The following is a 20859-nucleotide window of genomic DNA, read 5'->3' on the forward strand; positions in this document are numbered from 1 at the left end:
ATCCTAACTGACCTAAGACAGGGACTTTTTACCAGGATTAAATGTCAGGAATTGTGAAAAACTGAGTTTAAATGTATTTGGCTAAGGTGTATGTAAACTTTTAACTTCAACTGTAGAACACACCATTCAGAACCTTAAAAAACAAAGATACATGCCTCAATAACTTAAGCATATTTTAGACCATTTTGGGATTCAATGTATTAAGCAGAAATACATGTAAAGTTTGGAAACACTGGTTGACCTTAAACAAATTATTGTTCACTGGCTGCTGCCTATTGATTCAGACTCATGAGACAGGTGTGTGCTTACTCAAGATTAGGTTTTTCCCTTAACTTAACTCTATTGCTAACAAGAGAGCAGATATCCTCCCAGACTGCGCCAACAAGCATCATATGCCATTTTGTCACTGGATGATGCTCAGGGACAAGCCCAAGCACATTCTCTCTGGTTGGTACAACACAATGTCCTCTCTCATTGGCCAAAATAATTAGTTGGCTCCCACAAAACTTGACTAGAGCGCATCTCTCTGCATCAACGTCTTGTATAATACCCTGGTAAGGGTCTTCATCACATTTCACAACACACCACTTTCAAATCAATCCCTCATGTATGTCTGCAATGGGCTGTATTGAGCTAGGAGATGGCTGTGGGGCTGTGCAGGTGGAAGTGGAAGGTTGTGCTTTGTCTGCTTCTGATTATTTAATTATTATGGTCTATGGGCCAAAACAATCACATAAATGTGGAGTCATTTGAGGGGCATATAGGTCTAATTCTGAAGCTGTAAGACTTCGGGTGAGTGTGGTGATGTGGTCCTTGACAGGTATGACTCCATAACCACTATTTTCTGGATAGTTGATCATCTGATTCTTTGGTTTATTTTCTATAGCCTCCTTTTTTTTATTTTTTCTCGATGGAAAAGTTGTGAGATGGATTTCAGTTTACCACTTTATTTTCTCTTGAGGTATCTTTATTTTTGTTTCTTAAAAGATACTCCTGGTATCTTAAAGGATCTTGTTTGATTTGGTTAATATACACTACATGACCCAAAGTATGTGGACACCTGCTCTTCGAACATTTCATTCCAAAATCATGGGCATTAAAATGGAGTTGGTCGCCCCTTTACTGTTATAACAGCCTCCCTTATTCTTGGAAGGCTTTCCACTAGATGTTGGAACATTGCTGCATGGACTTTCCTCCATTCAGCCACAAGAGCATTAGAGAGGTTGTGCACTGATGTTGGGCGATTATGCCTGGCTCGCAGTCTGCGGTCCAATTCATCCCAAAGGTGTTCAATGGGGTTGATGTCAGGGTTCTTTGCAGGTCAGTCAAGTTCTTCCACCCCGATCTCGACAAACCATTTTTGTATGTCATTGTGTCCTGTAACGTTAAGGTTTCCCTTCACTGGAACTAAGGGGCCTAGCCGGAATCATGAAAAACAGCACCAGACCATTATTCCTCCTACATCAAACTTTACAGTTGGCTCTATGCATTTGGGCAGGTAGCGTTCTCATGGCATCCGCCAAACTCAGATTCGCCCGTCGGACTGCCAGATGATGAAGCGTGATTCATCACTCCAGAGAACGCTCCAGAGTCCAATGGCAGCTAGCTTTACGCTACTCCAGCAGACACTTGGCATTGCGAATGGTGATATTATGCTTGTGTGCGGCTGTTCTGCCATGGAAACCCATTTCATGAAGCTCCCGACGAACAGTTATTGTGCTGACCTTGCTTCCAGAGGCAGTTTGGAACTTGGTAGTGAGTATCGCAACCGAAGACACGATTTTTACGCGCTTCAGCACTCAGTGGTCCCATTCTGTGAGCTTGTGTGGTCTATCACATGGCGACTGAGCCATTGTTGCTCCTAGACGTTTCCACTTCATAATAACAGCAATTACAGTTGACCAGGGGGCAGCTCTAGCAGGGCAGAAATTTGATGAACTGACTTGTTGGAACGGTGGCATCCTATAAGGGTACCAGTTGAAAGTCACTGAGCTCTTCAGTACGGGCCATTCTACTGCCAATTTTGTCTACTGAGATTGCATGGCTGTGTGCTCGATTTGATACACCTTTCAGCAACGGGTGTTGGTGAAATAGCCGAATCCACTAATTTGAAGGGGTGTCCACATACTTTTGCATATATAGTGTATGTCCTTGTCCTCTCCTTGGTTGATTTAGGAGGCATCTTATAGAAAAATAAAACATTATACAATTAAAGTCAGTAACCATAGTAAGTCACATAAATAGACATCAAAATCCCTCAATCAACCTAACATAATACAAAATGTAATGGTCTTATTTAGCAAAGAAGTATTCAATTTCAACTTAACCATTATCATATGTGTAGCTTGGGCGTCTTTTCAGGTCTTAATGTAAGTAAAAATGTATGAACTAATACATTTTGTCATTACCATCACATTCTGTCCTTACCATCACAGTTCATTATGTGGTGGTAATGACCTGTGGTGGGAATTACATTTGTACAGTATTTGGTTATAAATAGCTGGGATTCTAGCATGCTAGCTCCAGTTGAACTGCTAGCATACAATGTATCCTATATACACATAATTAAAACATAATTTAAAAAAGTGTAACATAATTTGATTAAATTATATCCTATTTCGTAATGTGTTTCCCTCCATGACATCCATGTTCTCCACTGTCGCTATTCATATCCATGGTAACCAAGTACACAAACGTTTGAAAAAACATTATTATCATGTAATTTGCTTGTCGTGATGGTAATGACACAATGATGCAGTGATGTAAACTATTTTATATTTTCCTTTTAGGTCTATTTAAAAAAAAACGCATTACCAATGACACCAAGATTTTTGCAGGGGTTATATACGTTGTTTTTAAACTATATGTCCACATAACCTGAAACAAATACATTTCCCTTTGCAGTACGGTAGGAGGGCAAATGCGACGACAAAATAAATAGACCTATTTAAAAGTGAAACTGTTAGCTGTGATATTTTTAATGTAGGTGATTATGTAAATTCATTCAACATTTTACAAAGACGTTGTTGATGTCAAATCCCGCCTTTTCGAAGTTAATCTCACCTATGAGAAAGCAACACTAGAACCCAGCATGCAGACTTGTTCTCGAGAGGCGGAGCCCAATCGGTTCCATTTGCTGAGGCGCGTTCGTAATGAAAGGGAGCGCGTGAGCGGGCTAGAGCTTCTTGGTGGAGTGTCTAAATGTGCTTGACTTCCTCGCATTATATTGTGTGGAGGAGCGCTGCACACGTTGTTATAGCACACAGACATCGTACTTAGAAATACTAATCTCCTGTTCGGGGAGAATACAAAATCAAATTCAGTATTCTTTCCCGAAGTCTGTTATTCACAGCTTGCGAAAAAAATGTCGGCACCAGCGGCAAAAGTGAGTAAAAAGGAGCTGAACTCAAACCATGACGGAGCGGACGAGACCTCCGGTAAGGAATGGCGGCCTCCAGTTCACCGCCATTTTCACTTCCTTTATTAGTTCTACCAGAATCTACTACTTTAAAGTAAAATAGTTCACAAACCGTAATTTGTCGTCTGTGGGCTTTTCACTATGAATCTGGACGGTTTTGGATGCAGTCAGTATTGTCTGTCTTGAGTGCGTAGTTAGTTCTGTCTCTAGCTGTTAACGCTACTACGTTAGACCGGTGATGGAGGCCATGTTACCTAGCTAGCAACATTTCTTAACTGGCTAACTAATTGTCTAATCAATGAATGTCCTGTTAAGTATTTTCGTTCTCAAGTCTAGTCGTTGCTACTATAAATACAATTGCAAAACATTTGTTTATAATAGACTGTGTATTTGTACAGTTGACTGAGGATGAATGTGTTTTCTATGTTGAATGAAATAACGGTGGCCTAGTGTTACTTTGTTGTTGTGCATATCCGCCATGATGAAGCTAGCCGTAGCTAGCTAGTTTGCGAATGTGAAATTGGCAACATGGCTAACGGTAGTTAGCTACCATATAGTGAACCACAGTTTTCGAGAAGTAGCCCATTGGAAGAGTTTAACGGATGTAACAATGGAGGGTTATTTGTTTAACTTGGTCATAGTCTCGATACAATGCGCACGTACCTAGCTATTAGACAGTGTTGGGGAAGGAGGCAGATAGTGTAGTGTGCGGGGTCCCACATTTAAACCACGCGGCCATCCTCACTGTAGCCAGCAGGAAACGCCGTTTGCAAGCTGCTATAAAATCACTAGTTACAAAAAAGGTGCTGCTAAAACTCATGCATTGCAATTAACTTGTTGGTTAAGATTTATATCACATTTCCGCAAAATGTTCACCCCTTTTCAGATTGCAAATCGTTAGTGATTAGCTCATGCAACCTTTTGCAATGATTTTCCATCAATGGTCCTGAGAGCAGCAGCTTGAGGGTCAATTTCAAAACCATTAGCTCGTAACTTTGTTTGCTACAGTTAAGTTGCATCTTTAATACTTTGTTGGTAATGCGCAGGAAGTTGGTAGATACTCTTTAATTTTGACGTCTATTGAACACCAATACACTGCACCGATCGTCTCCAATATTTTCTGACATTGATTTTTTTTCCTATTAGAAAAAGAGCAACAGGAAGCTATTGAACACATCGACGAAGTTCAAAACGAAATTGACAGGTAAGCCAGTCAAGTTAAAATGTATATGTATCAGAAAAACTAAAGTGTTTAACTGTGTGATAATGGTGCTTGATGTGCAATCTCTTTTCTCCAGACTGAATGAGCAAGCAAGTGAGGAGATATTGAAAGTAGAACAGAAATACAATAAACTCCGTCAGCCGTTCTTTCAGAAGAGATCAGAACTGATTGCTAAAATCCCCAACTTCTGGGTCACCACATTCGTCAACCATCCACAAGGTGAGCTTCAGCACATCCCTTTGGGCTCTCACAGGATTTTACAACTGGAACCTAGAATATTCAGATTCTGACTTTGTTTTCTTGTTTGTCCCTGCAGTTTCTGCTCTTCTTGGGGAGGAAGATGAGGAGGCACTTCACTATCTGACCAGGGTGGAGGTTACAGAGTTTGAAGATATCAAATCGGGCTACAGAATAGATTTTGTAAGTGATAATGATTGCCATCATATAGCATTCACAGGATATTGCATTAATGTCTGGACTTTATAGCGTACCTTAAAATGTACTCAATTAAATTGATGTGTTCCAGTATTACGATGAAAATCCATACTTTGAAAACAAAGTCCTTTCCAAAGAGTTCCATCTGAACGAGAGTGGAGACCCATCCTCAAAGTCGACAGAAATCAAATGGAAATCGGGAAAGGTATTTCACGTTAGTATTTTCAAATGCTTGGTAATACTGCAGTCTATTAATGCATGGCATTTGGTAGAAACCAGTGCGTCACTTTCTTTAAAGTCTGTTCAACGTAATGGCAAAACACTACCTGAATGTTGTATGTACCTTAGTGATCGGAGCCTTTTGGTTTTCATGCCAGGTAGTTGTGGTCAGTATTTCATTTGTTTTGCTATGCAATCAAACTCGTTGCTTTAAAACAAACAAAAACAAGCTGGTTTGTAATTCCTCTGATGTTGTCTCTGAAGGACCTGACAAAGCGCTCCAGCCAGACACAGAACAAAGCCGGCAAGAAGAGGCAACATGAAGAGCCAGAGAGCTTCTTCACCTGGTTCACTGATCACTCAGATGCTGGGGCAGATGAGCTGGGAGAGGTGATCAAGGATGACATCTGGCCAAACCCCCTGCAGTACTACCTGGTGAGTGGTCTCCACGGCCTAACACCTCCCTCTTATCAATGTTCTCTTTACTTTGAATGGGACTTCTATGCCTGTTGTGCTACCTACTGTATTGTTAATTCTTTGGATGTGTCATTTTGATTGTTTAGTACTGTTAGTGTTAATGTGTTTTTGTTTTTATTTCACTTTGACCTGCATTGTTGGAGCTCTGAGTTTAAGATTGCCACTGTACCCTGTAATTACAACAGCAACCCTGTACATGTGACTATTAAACGTCTAATCTATTGTCTGTAAATGTCACCCGGGAGATTTAAGTCTGCTATGTAGACAAAGGATGTATAGTTAAAAGATTGGCTAATTTGATTGGCAGGTTCCTGACATGGATGATGAGGAGGGTGAAGGTGAAGATGATGATGACGATGAGGAAGGCCTTGAGGACATTGATGAGGAGGGTGATGAAGATGATGGGGAGGAAGATGAAGAGGAGGATGACGGAGATGATGGGGAGGTATGCCCTAAATATTAATTCGCTCAATTCACTATATTCAATAGCTAAATTTGTTTGCACAGTATTGATTTTTCTTTCCTTTTGTTTAGGATGATGGAGAAGATGATTAAACCGGAAAGTTAAATAATCTACCAATACCCTTTGCTATCCCCCCCCCCCCATTTGGTTATCCACCCATATTTAGGAGAGATTTTCTTACTTTTATTTTGTGCTTCATTTCCTCATTCTGAAGCCTCTCCTGTCTGTGCCATGTTTCATTTTTGTCTCCTCTAAAACAATGTCAAATTCTTGCCTTTGAATTGTCAAACCACAATAATTCCCACATTCATCTAGGGGGGGGAACTACTAGAATAAGCATGCCATCTTGTAGTTAAATGAATGGCAATTTCTATAAATTGTTCTTCCTGTTAACGGTTGTGCGATTTAAATTAAAAGCCATGGTGCGTTGACTTGGCACTAGTGGACCCCTCCAGTTTTTATACTTTTGTTCAGTTGGGAGTAGATCCCTAAAAAAAATCCCCCTATGTGGTTAAGTCAACAGATAAAGTACTAGCTCATTCCTATCAGTTCTTGCAATGTTTGTGGTCTATGCTGGGGTAGGGCAGAGAGACATCTTAGGGTGTTGGGCAGGGTGGGAATTTTGAGGCCATTATTATTATTATTATTATTTTTTTGGATTTTCATTTGTATTGTTTTACAGACATCCGTGAGATTTGAAATTACATTTTTAATAAACAAAACAAAAAGTTTAAAAAAAATGCTTGTAAATTTTGGCCCCCACTGCTTCATGGAAAATGACCTTGTTATCTCATGGAATTTGCATCTAATCACCATTTTATTTTCTGCTGGGGAAAAAAATGTTTTAAACTTAGTGTACAAGTTTCTTTGTTACAATAAAACTTAATGTGTACACGAATGTTTCATCTAACCAACCGTAGTTCAATTAGTTATCTAGAGCCAGAAGCTACATGATAAATGTCTGTCTGGCTGTTACATCTAGAATTGTGGTATGCTCACAGTTTTGGACTGTTATGTTAAACTGTCAGTAACAGTATCAATCTCAAGTGCTTACTTTGTGTATTACAATCACAGGAAATACCACATGCTGTATTGCTATTTATTTATTATGAAATGCAAAAAAGTATAGTTTTTACAGCCAGGTATAATTTGTAGCTTTGAATGCAGCAGATGTCAACTTCTGAATGATTTCGGAGTCAGTAGTGTTGATGCAAATTTTTCTTGTAACAATCGATTAGTGACCAAGGCCACAAATGTCTCCTCCGATTCCTCAAATTCCCCTTTGGTTAAAGTCTTTGGCCATTCAATGGGTTGAAAAGCCCAACCTGTGGGGGGGGGAATTACATTATTACAAAACAGCATAAGGTAGAGAGAGTCATTTGATTTTGCAATTGTTGCCTGAGGTTAGAATAGACCCACTTGCCAGACACGTTTGGTTAATGGATGAGACACGCAATCAAAAATATATAATTCCCAACCCACCAAGGTGTGCGTTACATCGCGGACATGTAGCCACTGTCCAGGCATATCCAGGATACCAGGTGAAATGTTTGTCCGCAGGCCAGTGCTTGACAACGTCTGCCTTTCTGAAAGTCATGACTTCAAACTGGTAGCCCTGTGGGTTTTCGAACCGCTGGACGGGCACTCTTCTTTCTCCAACAACCGTATCATTTCTATAAGAGAGCGCAAGTCGACTGTGGATAAAGTTGGCATCTTTCTCAAAAGCTAATTCATGTCCACAGGACCTGCAGAGTAACAAGTCACCGACTTCGTCGCCAACACAGGATTCAACGAGTTTAAAGTCGCACAGAAATGCAATGAAAAACATAAGCGTTTGTAGCCGAATTCCCCACAGCTGTCTCACTCTGACCGCCATTGTTGGCAACAGTGTAGCAACTCGAATCGCATATTTATACTTGTGTATCATTATTGTATGTGTGCAATCATGCAAATATATTTTACACCTAGATGCAAATCAGGAACGAGCGAGTTCGGAAGAAACACGAGAGTAGTCGGAAATGGCGCTTCCTTACAGCCGATTCATATATTTATAGACATCTTAAATTTGGTTCGTTCGAAAACCTCCCACATTAACTGGAAAACCACGTAATGTTTACAAGGACCGGCGTCAAGATCGAATGAATCGCTTTGCGCCTTCTACAGGTAGGGGGTGGCATTTCAAGGACATATTTGTGTTGAGTGTAATATTAATGTGTAAACATACTGAATTATAATTGGATGCATTTTACCGCCATATCATACTGTGCTATGATTGGTTAAGACCACCCAAATGGTTAGGTCATGGTCCGTTTGATCCTGGTTGGAGATACGTGAACATGCCAGTTATAGCTAGCTAATAAAGAGCTACGTTAAGAAATATCCTGTAGTACTGCATTTTATTATTTTGTACAAAGTGTGCAAAACAAGACATTGAGGACGTCCTGTTACTACTGGCAACGTAAACTCGAACGTGGGTTCAACGAATGTTCTCCAATCACAGACAGGTGTCGTTACAAATCGGTTATGAACGAGCCAATTGCGTACGAGATGACCGGATCGTGTCCGGTCAGCGGAGATTCAGTAGGTAAACAAAAGTTTGTAAGGGCTTCAGTAAGCTGTAGAGCACGTTTATGAATAAGGAACATCTTACATTGTTTAGGTTAGCTTTGGTCATGTATTTTGTGATCTCGTGAACTAGACATTTCAATTAACAATTTTGACAGTAAAATAAAGAGTAAACATTTTTCAAATACATGTTAATTTAAATGGGTAATTGCTGGTCTGAGCTAATCGTGAACATGATGCCTTTACTGTTATTGTGGTTAGCTGAGTAAACTGAACTTGACTATATGGAGTTGAGTCTACTCGGCTTATTGTCTCTGGTGTATGACTTTCTGGCAGCTAGAGCAAATTCTGTTCTATCATGTGCTCCAATTTCTAGATGAACTGATTATTGGTAAATAATGAAAACGCGTGATTCTTCCCCACCATTGCACGTTCACGTGCCAGAGACCACACCTGTACATGTACACCTGAAGAGGAGTCAGAAGAGCTGTACTGCGAAGACCCCACAGGTTAGTAAATGTTTAGTCAATGAAGTGATACACTTACTCAACCTTCGAAATAAAGTAGGCCTACAGCAGAAATAGGCCTCGCTTGACTGCCTCAACAGTTGCATGTCAGTCAACCACTGCTCTCTTTCCAGATGAAGATTAAAGAGGTGCAAATCAAAGGGGATATTGGGAACCTGCGTGCCAGAGCGAGGTCCCGGGCCCCCTGGGTGCCGGCCCCAGGAAGAACCTCCACTCGGGATGACGCATACAAGTGGGAGGTCTTGGAACTGTTTGCTCCTCACAGATATATTTTTCATCCAGTGCTATGGACGTTCCTTACGTTTTACATTGACAAAGATCCATTATTTCTCACTTCCCACAGATATAATATCCTACATGTTATCATTAGATATACTACCAATGTTGATTTTCATGTCTCTCAGGGGCCTTCATACTGTCTGGAGATCAAACCTGTATCACATGCTAAGCCTTCCCTGTCCCCACTGCAGTTGACTGACCTGTCTGATGAGGATAAACAAGAGCAGAGGATGCATAGCCAGTGTAACAAATATAGGAGGAAGATTGATGGACTCATGATGGATGTTGGGTCTCCAACGAATTACGTATGTACAGTGCCTTCAGAAAGAACTTGTTACAGGCAGAATAGAAAATGTATTAAATCATTTTTTCTCTCACCCATCTACATACAATGTCCCATAATGACAAAGTGAAAGCAAGTTTTTTGACATTTTTGCAAATGTATTGAAAATTAAATACAGAAGTATCTAATTTACATAAGTATTCACACCACCAAGTACATACTTTGTAGAAGCACCTTTAGTGCTGATTACAGCTGTGAGTCTGTGTGGCCACACACAACTCAATCATCAAGTTTGCAGACCGCACAACAGTAGTAGGCCTTAGTACCAACAATGATGAGCCAGCCTACAGCGAGGAATTGAGGGCCCTGGGAGAGTGGTGACAGGAAAATAACCTCTCACTCAACATCAACAAAACAAAGGAGCTGATTGTGGACTTCAGGAAACCGCAGAGGGAGCACACCCCACTATTCACATCGACAGGACCGCAGTGGAGAAGGTGGAAAGCTTCCAGTTCCTCGGCGTACACATCCCTGACGATCTGAAATGGTCCACCCACACAGACAGTGTGGTGAAGAAGGCGCAACAGTGCCTCGAAATTTGTCTTGGCCCCTAAAACCCTCAAACTTTTACAGATGCACAATTGAGAGCATCTTGTCGTGCTGTATCACCGCCTGGTACGGCAACTGCACTGCCCGCAACATCAGGGCTTTCCAGATGGTGGTGAGGTCTGCCCAACCCATCACCAGGGGCAAGCTACCTGCCCTCCTGGACACCTACAGCACCCGATGTCACAGGAAGGCCAAAAATATGTACTGCTTCATTACAATACAGAGCCACGATCTCACTGGAATTCAGCAATATCATGTTCATCCCTCTTATTTGTTGCATAATTGTGTCCAGTAAACAAAGATGTGTGTTTCTGTCTGCTTTTGGTGGTCAGGTGAGGCTGTGGAAGAAGGAGCGTATGATGGAGCACCAGTCAGAGTGTCTGAGCGCATGTCAGCGTGTCATCGACGAGCAGGAGGAGGAGCTGCTGGATGCCAACAAAGAGCTGGACCTCAGAGAAAGAGAGAAGATCTCCATCCAACACTCCCTAAGGAAGAGGGGCGAAGCAGGCTACAACAGGTGTGGACTCCACCTGTAATATCATAAGGACATTTAGTCATCAAGCATAGGATTATCAGTATTAGATTGAGTAGCCAATAGAATAGAATGAAAATACATCTGAACTATTTAATGTTTACAAGACAACTTAAAAATGTGTGAGGCAGTTTAGGAACAGCATGGTTTTAAACTTTCCATTCGGTGCAGTGCTTATTCGGGGACTCTACACGGGGAAAGACACATGCTACTGAGGAAGCTGGTAGAAGCGGAGTTTGACGGGGTGGCAGTGGTCACACAGTTGACAGCATTGAATGAGTCCATGGGTGGTGTGAAAAAGGTGAATTTGATACAAGTGACCCTGTTAAATATTAAATATGGACTTAAAATTTTTTTTTTTTTTAAGACTGTCCTTTCTCCTTGCTAGGATAAGCGGTTGTCCAAGGCGGACGCTGCCCTGCTTGGTAGGCAGCAAGAGTTGCTGACAAAGAAAATAGAAACATTTGAAAGCACAAACCGCACTCTCCAAGAACTCCTCAGGGAATGCCATGAGCGAGAGGTACTCTCCCCAATACATTGACTTGCTCAGACTGACGAGGACAGTGGCTTTGAAAGAAAATCTAAAATGACAATTAGAATTGTGGTCTTATATTTTTGTTGATGTATTTATTGATAGATAGAATCATTGAGGACGTCAGAGCAAAGGCAAGGCCTACTGAAGAGACTGGCGGACACAGAAGCAGAAAAAATTGTGTGTATGCATCACCATGTTCCTGTGTTTATCACCATGTGCTTTTATCTGTTACATTTCCCTTTTATATTGGTTTCCTTTCACTCTGTGTGGTGTATATCCATGGTCATAGATGACATTAAGAATGTTGTTTCTGTTTTTCTGGCTTTCAGCATCTTGCTACAAAACTCAACAACAAAGAGAAGGAAGCCACCCAGCTTGCAGTACGTTTGGATTCTGAAAAGGTACATCATTGTCTCTACTTCTCTAGATTCTCATTCGTTTGCATTTGATGCGGAGCGAGATCATAAAGATCATTATTTATTTATAGAAATATAAACAAATATATACATCAAATTGGTGGATACTTATTTTTGTCCTATTTCAGTCATGTCCAAGTGTGTAATTTATACCTGTATGTAAATGAAAAATGCTCTGGGATTTGAAACAGCAACCTTTTGGTTAATGGCGCAAAGCTCTAACCGCTAGGCTACCTGCCACCAGTGCTCACAAATAGCATCTTATTAATATTCATCATTCCATATCCTCCATACAGGATATTGTGAAGAACACAGGAGAGCTGTCTAAAGTTCTGGAGTCAACCTGCAGCCAGCTTATGGTTCAGTTACGCAGCAAAGAGACTGAAAATGACCGCCAGGCCGGCCGGAGCAAAGTGGGTACCAAGGTTTATAGGCCACAGAATTAATAGAGTCTGTTATTTTTTGGTCCTTGGGGGCAATTCAGGGAGTTGGTCTGATGATGCACTCTGATGTCATCGGCCTCCCCCTTGCTTGCCAAAACAATAGAGGAGCAGTTGAAGACACTTGTGCCATGTCAGAGGACACCTGGACCACCTATTGAGCCATTTGTTAAGTAAATCCGGTGATAAATTAGGTTCTAGGGAGGCTGGAGTGGGTCTTTACAGTATAGACTCTGGAACATCTGACCACAACAATCGTCTCTCCATTGCTTCCTCTTATCTCCCTTCTTTGTGTGGAGTAGGAGATGGAGCAGACCCAGGAGCAGCAGAAGGAGGAGATACAGGCCCTGCTGGAGCAGCTGAAGCGACAGAGTAAAGAGGACAAAGAGAGTCTGAAACTGGCCAACCAGAGGCAGAGGGCAGAGCACAGTGAGGATTCAGCCAGACATCTCTCTGAACAGCTGCTGGAGAAGGTCAGACACTCACTGATCCTCAGGCTGCTCTCATGGGTTGGCACGTGGTGTTGGGTGAATATTATTAAATGCTGTGAATATTATATGCTGTGAATATTATTAAATGGGAAGAGTACATGTATACTTACAAGCAATCTAAGCGGGCCCGGTTCAACTTAGCCCCCTCTGAAACTTGTGCCACTTCAGTTTTACTTTCTTATAATCTCCTTATATAAAAATAGCATAAAAGTTCAAATGATTGAGTGACAGGTTGATGCGAAATCTGTATCACCGCTGCGCTGTATCAGCACCATGGACAGAGCATGCCGCGGAGTGTGTTTGTGTGTAGGGGGCTATTTTGTGGGGCGGCAGCGTACCCTAGTGTTTAAAACTTTGGACTAGTAACCGAATGGTTGCAAGATCGAATCCCCGAGCTGACACGGTACAAATCTGTTGTTCTGCCCCTGAACAAGGCAGTTAACCCACTGTTCCTAGGCCGTCATTGAATATAATAATTTGTTCTTAACTGACTTGCCCAGTTAAATAAAGGTAAAATAAAAATAGAAAGCCACTGGGCGGTTAGGTAGGCTATGACTGCTCATCTGTGGTAGGCTACGTGAATAACATGGCAGGCAATGTGAATAAACTGATATGCCTCCCCCTGGAATATTGGATTTTGATTTATAAGGAGTTTACAGTTGTTTACAGTTGAAGTTGCTTCACTCAAATCTGGCTCACTCACTCCACTACAGTTTAGTTAGCTTCTTAGCTAGCTGCAAAAGCCATTATTAGCCTATTTAGCTCTAATCAGCTAATCTGCCACGATGGATATCAGAAATCATACCACTGAGACCGCTGCCAAGACCAGCAGTGATGATGCTGATAGAGCGCAAATGAGATTTTGCGCCAACATGTCACTTCTTGGTCAAAAGCACTCAAATGTCTCGGTATTTGAACTTTTATGTTTATTGTGGTTTTAGCAGAATTCAATATAATTCCAATGCAAGAACCCAAATGACGCCCCTGCGTATAAATACATATTGATATGTTTCATCATAGAAATAGATAACCATAGAAATAGAATGTAGGCTTTATTGGTAGGCTATTGCTTTTCATGGTTCTAAATGGAAATGTACGTATTGAAAACATGTTATAGTAGGCTGGCATTGCTTAATTGATTGTGGTTGGGTCGAATTTGATCCACAGAAGTGTATTGTGCCATATCGCAACCTGTTACTGAACGCATGAGCTGCATGATTTTCCATGTTTTTATCTGGCCTATTTATTTGCTGTGCATGGCTGCATCTCATTGTAGTAGGCTGTAGGCTATTTGCTTTCACCTTTTGTTTACTGCTTCTTTTTTTGTACAACTTTTTTTAATGTAACTAGCCTAAATATAGATTGATAAAGGCATGACACAATCTAATATTTAGTTTCTAGGCCTATAGCAGGCCTACCACTGTTTTGTTCTGTTGCCATTCACTCGTTCGCATTCACAGTTGTCAGTATTCTAAGCAAAACTGCTATTCAGTATTTTTGTTTTGCATGAATAACTAGGCTACTACTTTCAGCATTTAGTTTGCATTATTTTGGTAAGACAGCTGTGTGTACGGCGGCATTCACATAGGCTGTTTGTAATAGGTGAATTACCTTATCTATCTTGTAGCCTATATCCATTGCCAAATAGGCCTTGCTTTAGTGTATAAGGCGCTATCCATTGTGCTGATACAGTGCAGCGGAGATTGGCTACAGATTTCGTGCCAATCTGTCTCTTCAAAAGCACTCAATGGTCTCCGAGTCTCTGCATTTGTACATTGTTTAGAGTGATATAAGTAGAATTCAATGTAATTATAATGCATGAACCCTGTTAAATTGTACCCTCTCATTGATTTCAACCGCCCCCTTAGTTACTTTATCTTTGGCGCTGGATCTGGGCCCAAGAGTCACACTTCCCTATGTATTTGTGTGCCATAATTCAGGAGACTGAGTTGGCAGAGGCCCTTACCTCGGCTGAGAGCTGGTGTACCCGCCACTCTAAAGAGGTGACTGTTAAGAGCCAGCTTGAAGTGGAAATCGCTGTTCTCAAGAAGTGAGTAATTGTGACTGTTTGTTATGAAGGGTTCAAAAACTTTCACTCTGTTTTTACATTTGTTTATTTCACCTTTATTTAACCAGGTAGGCAAGTTGAGAACAAGTTCTCATTTACAATTGCGACCTGGCCAAGATGAAGCAAAGCAGTTCGACACTTACAACGACACAGAGTTACACATGGAGTAAAACAAACATACAATAAGTCTATATACGATGTGAGCAAATGAGGTGAGATAAGGGAGGTAAAGGCAACAAAAAAAAGGCCATGGTGGCAAAGTAAATACAATATAGCAAGTAAAACACTGGAATGGTAGATTTGCAGTGGAAGAAAGTGCAAAGAAGAAATACAAATAATTGGGTGCCAAAGGAGCAAAATAAATAAATAAAATGTAAAAAATACAGTAGGGAAAGAGGTAGTTGTTTGAGCTAAATTATAGGTGGGCTATGCACAGGTGCAGTAATCTGTGAGCTGCTCTGACAGTTGGTGCTTAAAGCTAGTGAGGGAGATAAGTGTTTCCAGTTTCAGAGATTTTTGTAGTTTGCTCCAGTCATTGGCAGCAGAGAACTGGAAGGAGAGGCGGCCAAAGAAAGAATTGGTTTTGGGGGTGACCAGAGAGATGTAACGGTTTGTCTTTGGGAAATGATCTTGTAAAAAAGTTGTCTAAAACCTTTTAAGTGTTTCTCATTTCTTCTTTTCTGATATCTTCATTATGTGCTCTGCTGTCTTATCTGTGCAGCCAGGTGAGTGAGCTGACTGCACAGATCCACACTGTGGAGGAGAAAGGCCATCCAGAGAGGGAGGGGCTCCTGGACCAACTGCACCGCCTCACCTCTGACAACTCCTCCAACAAACTACAGAACCAGAAACTGAAGGTAAACATCTGTTTTTCTTCACTACAGTCATTGAGTGTAATAAACTGTAGAATATTAGACATAGTAAGGATTGAAGATAGAACGTTTTATAACTTTTAATGTCTGGAGAGTTGTTTAGTTATTTGTGCATATTCTTCTTGAGATCACCCTGTCTGCTGCAGAGGAGAACCTGATGCAGTCCCAGTCTGAAGCCCAGCAGCTGAAGAGTTCAGTCAAGAAGCTAGAGAGCCAGGTGGAAAACTATAAGCGCAAGGTACAGTTGATCAGCATACCAGAGTGTGGGCTGTACTTCAACCTTATGAGAAGCTAAGGTGTTATAATCCAGCAAAAGATACTGTACATGCTGCATGCTATCCAGTCTGTAGCATAGATTTTGAATAGATAAGTGACCATGTGCTGCAGGTTCAGAGGGCTCGATTAGAGTCAGAGGAGTACTGCTTAAAGCTGGAGATCTCTGAGAAACATGCACAAGGTATGAAGGCTGACCTGGAGAGAGAGATTGAGCAGGTCAGGAGGCAGCTGCTGGGCCGTCTGAAAGAGCTGGAGCCTCTGCCTGAGAGGCTGAAGCGTTCTGAGCTGCAGTTGAGAGTGGCAAAGGAAGAGACACAGACTCAGGAGAGGAGAAACACTGAGCAAAACAATGCCCTGTCTGAACTCAGACACAAGGTATGCACACATAGTGTAAATGGACAGTTGTCTGTTCACAAATTGATTCGGATCTGTGTTTGAATAAGAAGGGTGTCTGTGTGTGTCTCTGTGTAGGTGGAACAACAGGGATGTTGGGTGGAGACTTTTCAAGAGAATAATTTTCTTCTGGTGGAGGAGCACAACAATCTGCAGCAGAAGATAGAGATTATAGAGAGGTAAGTCATATCAATACCCGAGAGGGAGATCGCCTATTTGGTGACCCTATGGACAATGATCACACTCAGTTCCACAAGACATCCTTACATGTTTCTGCTGGTCAATGTCTGGACTGTTCCTTCCCTCCCCAGGAAACTGGAGGGGGCAAACTTGCAGAACAGAGATATGGTCCATGTAATCGGCAAGCGGGAGGAGACCATTCATAGCACCCAGAAACAGCTGGAGGAGCGGGCCCGGGAGTGCAGCATCCTCTCCAAGCAGCTGGAGCTGGCCTTCAAGGATGGACAGAGAGAGGTCTGTCTTACTCCTGAATATCACTTAAATACCTCTGCAGTCTTTCTGTTTCAGCCTCAAGATTATTTAGTTTTTACCGGTTTGTTAATGTTAGTTCTAAGTGTCAACTTGATCATTTTGGTTGGACTTTTAGGCGGATCAGAGCCTGGAGCGGGCTTTATTCAAAGAGAGGTCCATCCAGACCAAGGCTCTGGACCTGGAGAGCCAACTGGGCCTCAGAAAGACAGAGCTCAGTCAGTTACGCAGAAGCAAAGAGGATGTGAGTGAGACATTTTAACCCAAAGACCTAGTTTTATAGAGTTATCTATGTATTATACATCCAATATATTTTTTAATATTTGTTCTAACTTCCCAATCAATTGCAAGGGACAGGAATACTGTGTAGCTCTGTCCTTGAGCTGTTCTTGTCTATTAATGTTCTGTATTATGTCATGTTTCATGTTTTGTGTGGAAATAGGAAGAGTTGCTGCTGCTATAAAGTGGTGGAAAAAGTACTCAATTGTCATACTTGAGTAAAAGTAAAGATACCTTTAATAGAAAATGTAAAAGTAAAAGTGAAAGTCACCCAGTACAATACTACTTGTATAAAAGTATTTGGTTTTAAATATACTTAAGTATCAAAAGTAAATGTTATTGTTAAAATTTACTCAAGTATCAAAGTATAAATCCTTTCAAATTAAGCAAACCAGTCGGCACTGTTTTCTGATTTGTATTTATTTACGGAGAGCCAGGGGTACGCTCCAATACAGACATATTTACAAATGGAGCATTTGTGTTTAGTGACTCCACCAGATAAGAGAAAGTAAGGATGACCAGGGATGTTCTTTTGATAAGTATGTGAATTTCACCACCAAAGCATTCAAAATGTAACTTTTGGGTGTCATGGAAAATATATGGAGTAAAAAGTACATTATTTTATTTAGGAATGTAGTGAAGCAGGCAAAAATATAAATAGTAAAGTACAGATACCCCCAAAAACTACTTAAGTAGTACTTTTAAAGTATTTTTACTTAAGTACTTTACAACACTGCTGCTATCGCAAAAGCTAATGGGGATCCTAATAAAATACCCCAAAATACTGTATATCTATACAAACTTCAAAATCTGAACACCATAATAAGGTATGATGTTAACTGTGTCAAACTTAATTAATATGTGTCTGTTTTTTTCTTTGCAGATGGAGCTACGATTCCAGAATCAGTTGAAGAACATGAAGGAGAGACTGGAACAATCTGACTCTACCAATCGCAGCCTGCAGAATTATGTTCAGTTTCTCAAAGCTTCATATAGTAAGTAATGTGTTTGGTGACTCTGTGCTATCAAGCTCTCTACACACACACTTACCAATCTGATTGAATAGTGTTAGCCTTATATTGTATGAGTTGTGTACCAATGATCTATTTGTTATTTTCAGTATAAATGTACTGTATACTGTTAATCAAAACTATGATAAAATCTTAAAATGAAAATGGACTGTCAGACATGTTTCACTCTTTCACAAACGACAAACTCACAACATGTATGAAAAACGAAATATTTATCCAGTGTTTTTCCACAGTATTTTCCATAGATACATTAAAAAAATATATGTTTTGATTTAATTGTATCCATTATGAGGTCAAAGTAGCTTTGTAACTGTCTGGTCCCTTGACGCGGAACCATTGTTGTATCTGAACTCGAAATAGTGCACTTCGGAGTTTTACTTTAGGCGGCACCGTATGCAGCAAGCCCATTAAGCAAGCCGCTGACAAGTTAATCACGGCATCACCGATTTCTCAGTGTCGAATGTGTGTTTATTTACACGCCGACATGCCTGTTGAACGTTTACGATGGGATACATTGGAGGCCTTGAAAAACTCATCAAAAGAAAGACCGAAATACAACCCAGATTGGCACGAAAGGGGGGAGGTAATGAACGTGACCACTACCTAGCATTCTTGCTACTGGTTCACAGTTATTGTAAAAGTTGTTTTTACTAAAACAACATTAGTATAGTTGGCTCATGAGTAGTCTGATTAATCTGGCTGTAATACACAATTAATTGGTATATACAGTACCAGTCAATTTTTTTTGGACACCTACTCATCCCAGGGTTTTACTTTATTTGTACTATTTTCTACATTGTAGAATAATTGTGAAGACATCAAAACTTTGAAATAACACACATGGAATCATGTAGTAACCAAAAAAGAAGAAATCAAAATTATTTTATATTTGAGATTCTTCAAAGTAACTTTGCCTTGATGATAGCTTTGCACACTTGGCATTCTCTCAGCCAGCTTCATGGGGTAGTAATCTGGAATGCATTTAAATTAACAGGTGTGCCTTGTTAAAAGGTGTGCCTTGTTAAAATTTATGGAATTTCTTAACTTAATGCGAGCCAATCATTTGTGTTGTGACAAGGTAGGGGTGGTTTACAGAAGATAGCCCTATTTGGTAACAGACCAAGTCCACATTATGGCAAGAACAACTTAAATAAGCAAAGAGAAATGACAGTCCAGCATTACTTTAAGACATGGTCAGTCAATCCGGAACATTTCAAGACTTGCTTGGGCCAAGAAACACGGAGCAATGGAAATTAGACCGGTGGAAATCTGTCCTTTGAGTCCAAATTTGAGATTTTTGGTTCCAACCGCGGCAGAGTAGGTGTACGGATGATCTCTGCGCTTTGTGGAAAATGGCGACGATAGATAGGGCAGCCGTGCTTCTAGCCCCAAGGCAACTTTGCAGTATTTAGTTTGTTATGTGTTATTTCTTACATTATTAGCCTATAAATGTTTTCGTGTTATTACATACAGCCGGGAAGAACTTTCGGATATCAGAGCGGCAGTAATTCACCAGCATTACAACCAGGAATAAATACGACTATCTTACTTTTTCCGACTCAGGAGGCGCACACACACCACGCACCGCTTCTGTGTATATTACTTGCTGATGTTCAATTAAATCAAAGTTTATTTGTCAGGTGCGCCGAATACAACAGGTGTAGTAGACATTACAGTGAAATGCTTACTTACAGGCTCTAACCAATGGTGCGGGGGAAAAAAGGTGTGCGTGTGTGTAGGTAAGTAAAGAAATAAAACAACAGTAAAAGGACATAAAAAAAAGAGTAGCAGGGCTGTATACAGACACCTGTTAGTGAGGCTTATTGAGGTAGTATGTACATATAGATATCGTTAAAGTGACTATGCATATATGATGAACAGAGTAGCAGAAGCGTAAAAAGAGGGGTTGGCGGATGGCGGGACACAATGCAGATAGCCCGGTTAGCCAATGTGCGGGAGCACTGGTTGGTCGGGACAATTTAGGTAGTATGTACATGAATGTATAGTTAAAGTGACTATGCATATAAGATAAACAGAGTAGCAGCAGCATAAAAGGGTGGGGGGGCACATAATGCAAATAGTCCAGGTAACCATTTGGTTACCTGTTCAGGAGTCTTATGGCTTGGGGGTAAAAACGGTTGAGAAGCCTTTTTGTCCTAGACTTGGCACTTCGGTACCGCTTGCCATGCAGTAGTAGAGAGAACAGTCTATGACTGGGGTGGCTGGGGTCTTTGACAATTCTTAGGGCCTTCCTCTGACACCGCCTGGTGTAGAGGTCCTGGATGGCAGGCAGCTTTGCCCCAGTGACGTACTGGGCCGTACGCACTATCCTCTGAAGTGCCTTGCAATCGGAGGCCGAGCAAATGCCTTACCAGGCAGTGATGCAACCGGTCAGGATGCTCTCGATGTTGCAGCTGCAGAAACTTTTGAGGATCTCAGGACCCATGACAAATCTTTTTAGTTTCCTGAGGGGGAATAGACTTTGTCGTGCCCTCTTCACGACTATCTTGGTGTGTTTGGACCAATCTAGTTTGTTGTTG

At 41.0% G+C, this 20859-nt stretch overlaps 2 protein-coding genes across 7 annotated transcripts; both read left to right on the forward strand.

Annotated features, from left to right (window-relative positions):
• The first annotated feature begins 3125 nt into the window (after positions 1–3125).
• LOC139410797 (protein SET) lies at positions 3126–7132 on the forward strand. The gene is made up of 8 exons (XM_071156314.1): positions 3126–3437; positions 4565–4622; positions 4717–4859; positions 4957–5060; positions 5167–5280; positions 5559–5729; positions 6079–6216; positions 6306–7132. The coding sequence occupies exons 1-8, from the start codon at positions 3365–3367 to the stop codon at positions 6324–6326; spliced, it is 822 nt and encodes a 273-aa protein (XP_071012415.1). The 5' UTR covers positions 3126–3364; the 3' UTR covers positions 6327–7132.
• A 1219-nt stretch (positions 7133–8351) lies between these two features.
• On the forward strand, positions 8352–18457 carry LOC139410796 (outer dense fiber protein 2-like). 6 transcript variants are annotated; one of them, XM_071156311.1, is made up of 19 exons: positions 8352–8818; positions 9176–9308; positions 9440–9565; positions 9797–9910; positions 10830–11014; positions 11201–11330; positions 11418–11549; positions 11667–11741; positions 11894–11965; positions 12277–12393; positions 12723–12893; positions 14852–14961; positions 15701–15836; positions 15979–16089; positions 16239–16502; positions 16599–16699; positions 16832–16994; positions 17128–17253; positions 18172–18457. In XM_071156311.1, the coding sequence occupies exons 2-19, from the start codon at positions 9198–9200 to the stop codon at positions 18289–18291; spliced, it is 2364 nt and encodes a 787-aa protein (XP_071012412.1). In that variant the 5' UTR covers positions 8352–8818; positions 9176–9197; the 3' UTR covers positions 18292–18457. The 6 variants fall into 6 exon arrangements, with proteins under 6 accessions (XP_071012412.1, XP_071012409.1, XP_071012414.1 ...); XM_071156309.1 differs by having other exon boundaries at positions 8547–8814; positions 9731–9910; XM_071156310.1 differs by having other exon boundaries at positions 8807–8893.
• Positions 18458–20859: the final 2402 nt, after the last annotated feature.

Source organism: Oncorhynchus clarkii, chromosome 6, assembly GCF_045791955.1.
Source record: "Oncorhynchus clarkii lewisi isolate Uvic-CL-2024 chromosome 6, UVic_Ocla_1.0, whole genome shotgun sequence".
Lineage (NCBI taxonomy): Eukaryota > Metazoa > Chordata > Actinopteri > Salmoniformes > Salmonidae > Oncorhynchus > Oncorhynchus clarkii.

Excerpts from the sequence above, each read along its gene's own strand:
- LOC139410796 (XM_071156308.1), top strand. The coding sequence starts at position 9,198 with ATGAAAACGCGTGATTCTTCCCCACCATTGCACGTTCACGTGCCAGAG. Across the intron at positions 9,911-10,829 it reads TTGGGTCTCCAACGAATTAC|GTGAGGCTGTGGAAGAAGGA; the intron begins GTATGTACAGTG and ends TTTGGTGGTCAG. Across the intron at positions 16,995-17,127 it reads TCAAGGATGGACAGAGAGAG|GCGGATCAGAGCCTGGAGCG; the intron begins GTCTGTCTTACT and ends TTGGACTTTTAG.
- LOC139410797 (XM_071156314.1), top strand. The coding sequence starts at position 3,365 with ATGTCGGCACCAGCGGCAAAAGTGAGTAAAAAGGAGCTGAACTCAAAC. Across the intron at positions 4,623-4,716 it reads GTTCAAAACGAAATTGACAG|ACTGAATGAGCAAGCAAGTG; the intron begins GTAAGCCAGTCA and ends TCTTTTCTCCAG. Across the intron at positions 5,730-6,078 it reads ACCCCCTGCAGTACTACCTG|GTTCCTGACATGGATGATGA; the intron begins GTGAGTGGTCTC and ends TTTGATTGGCAG.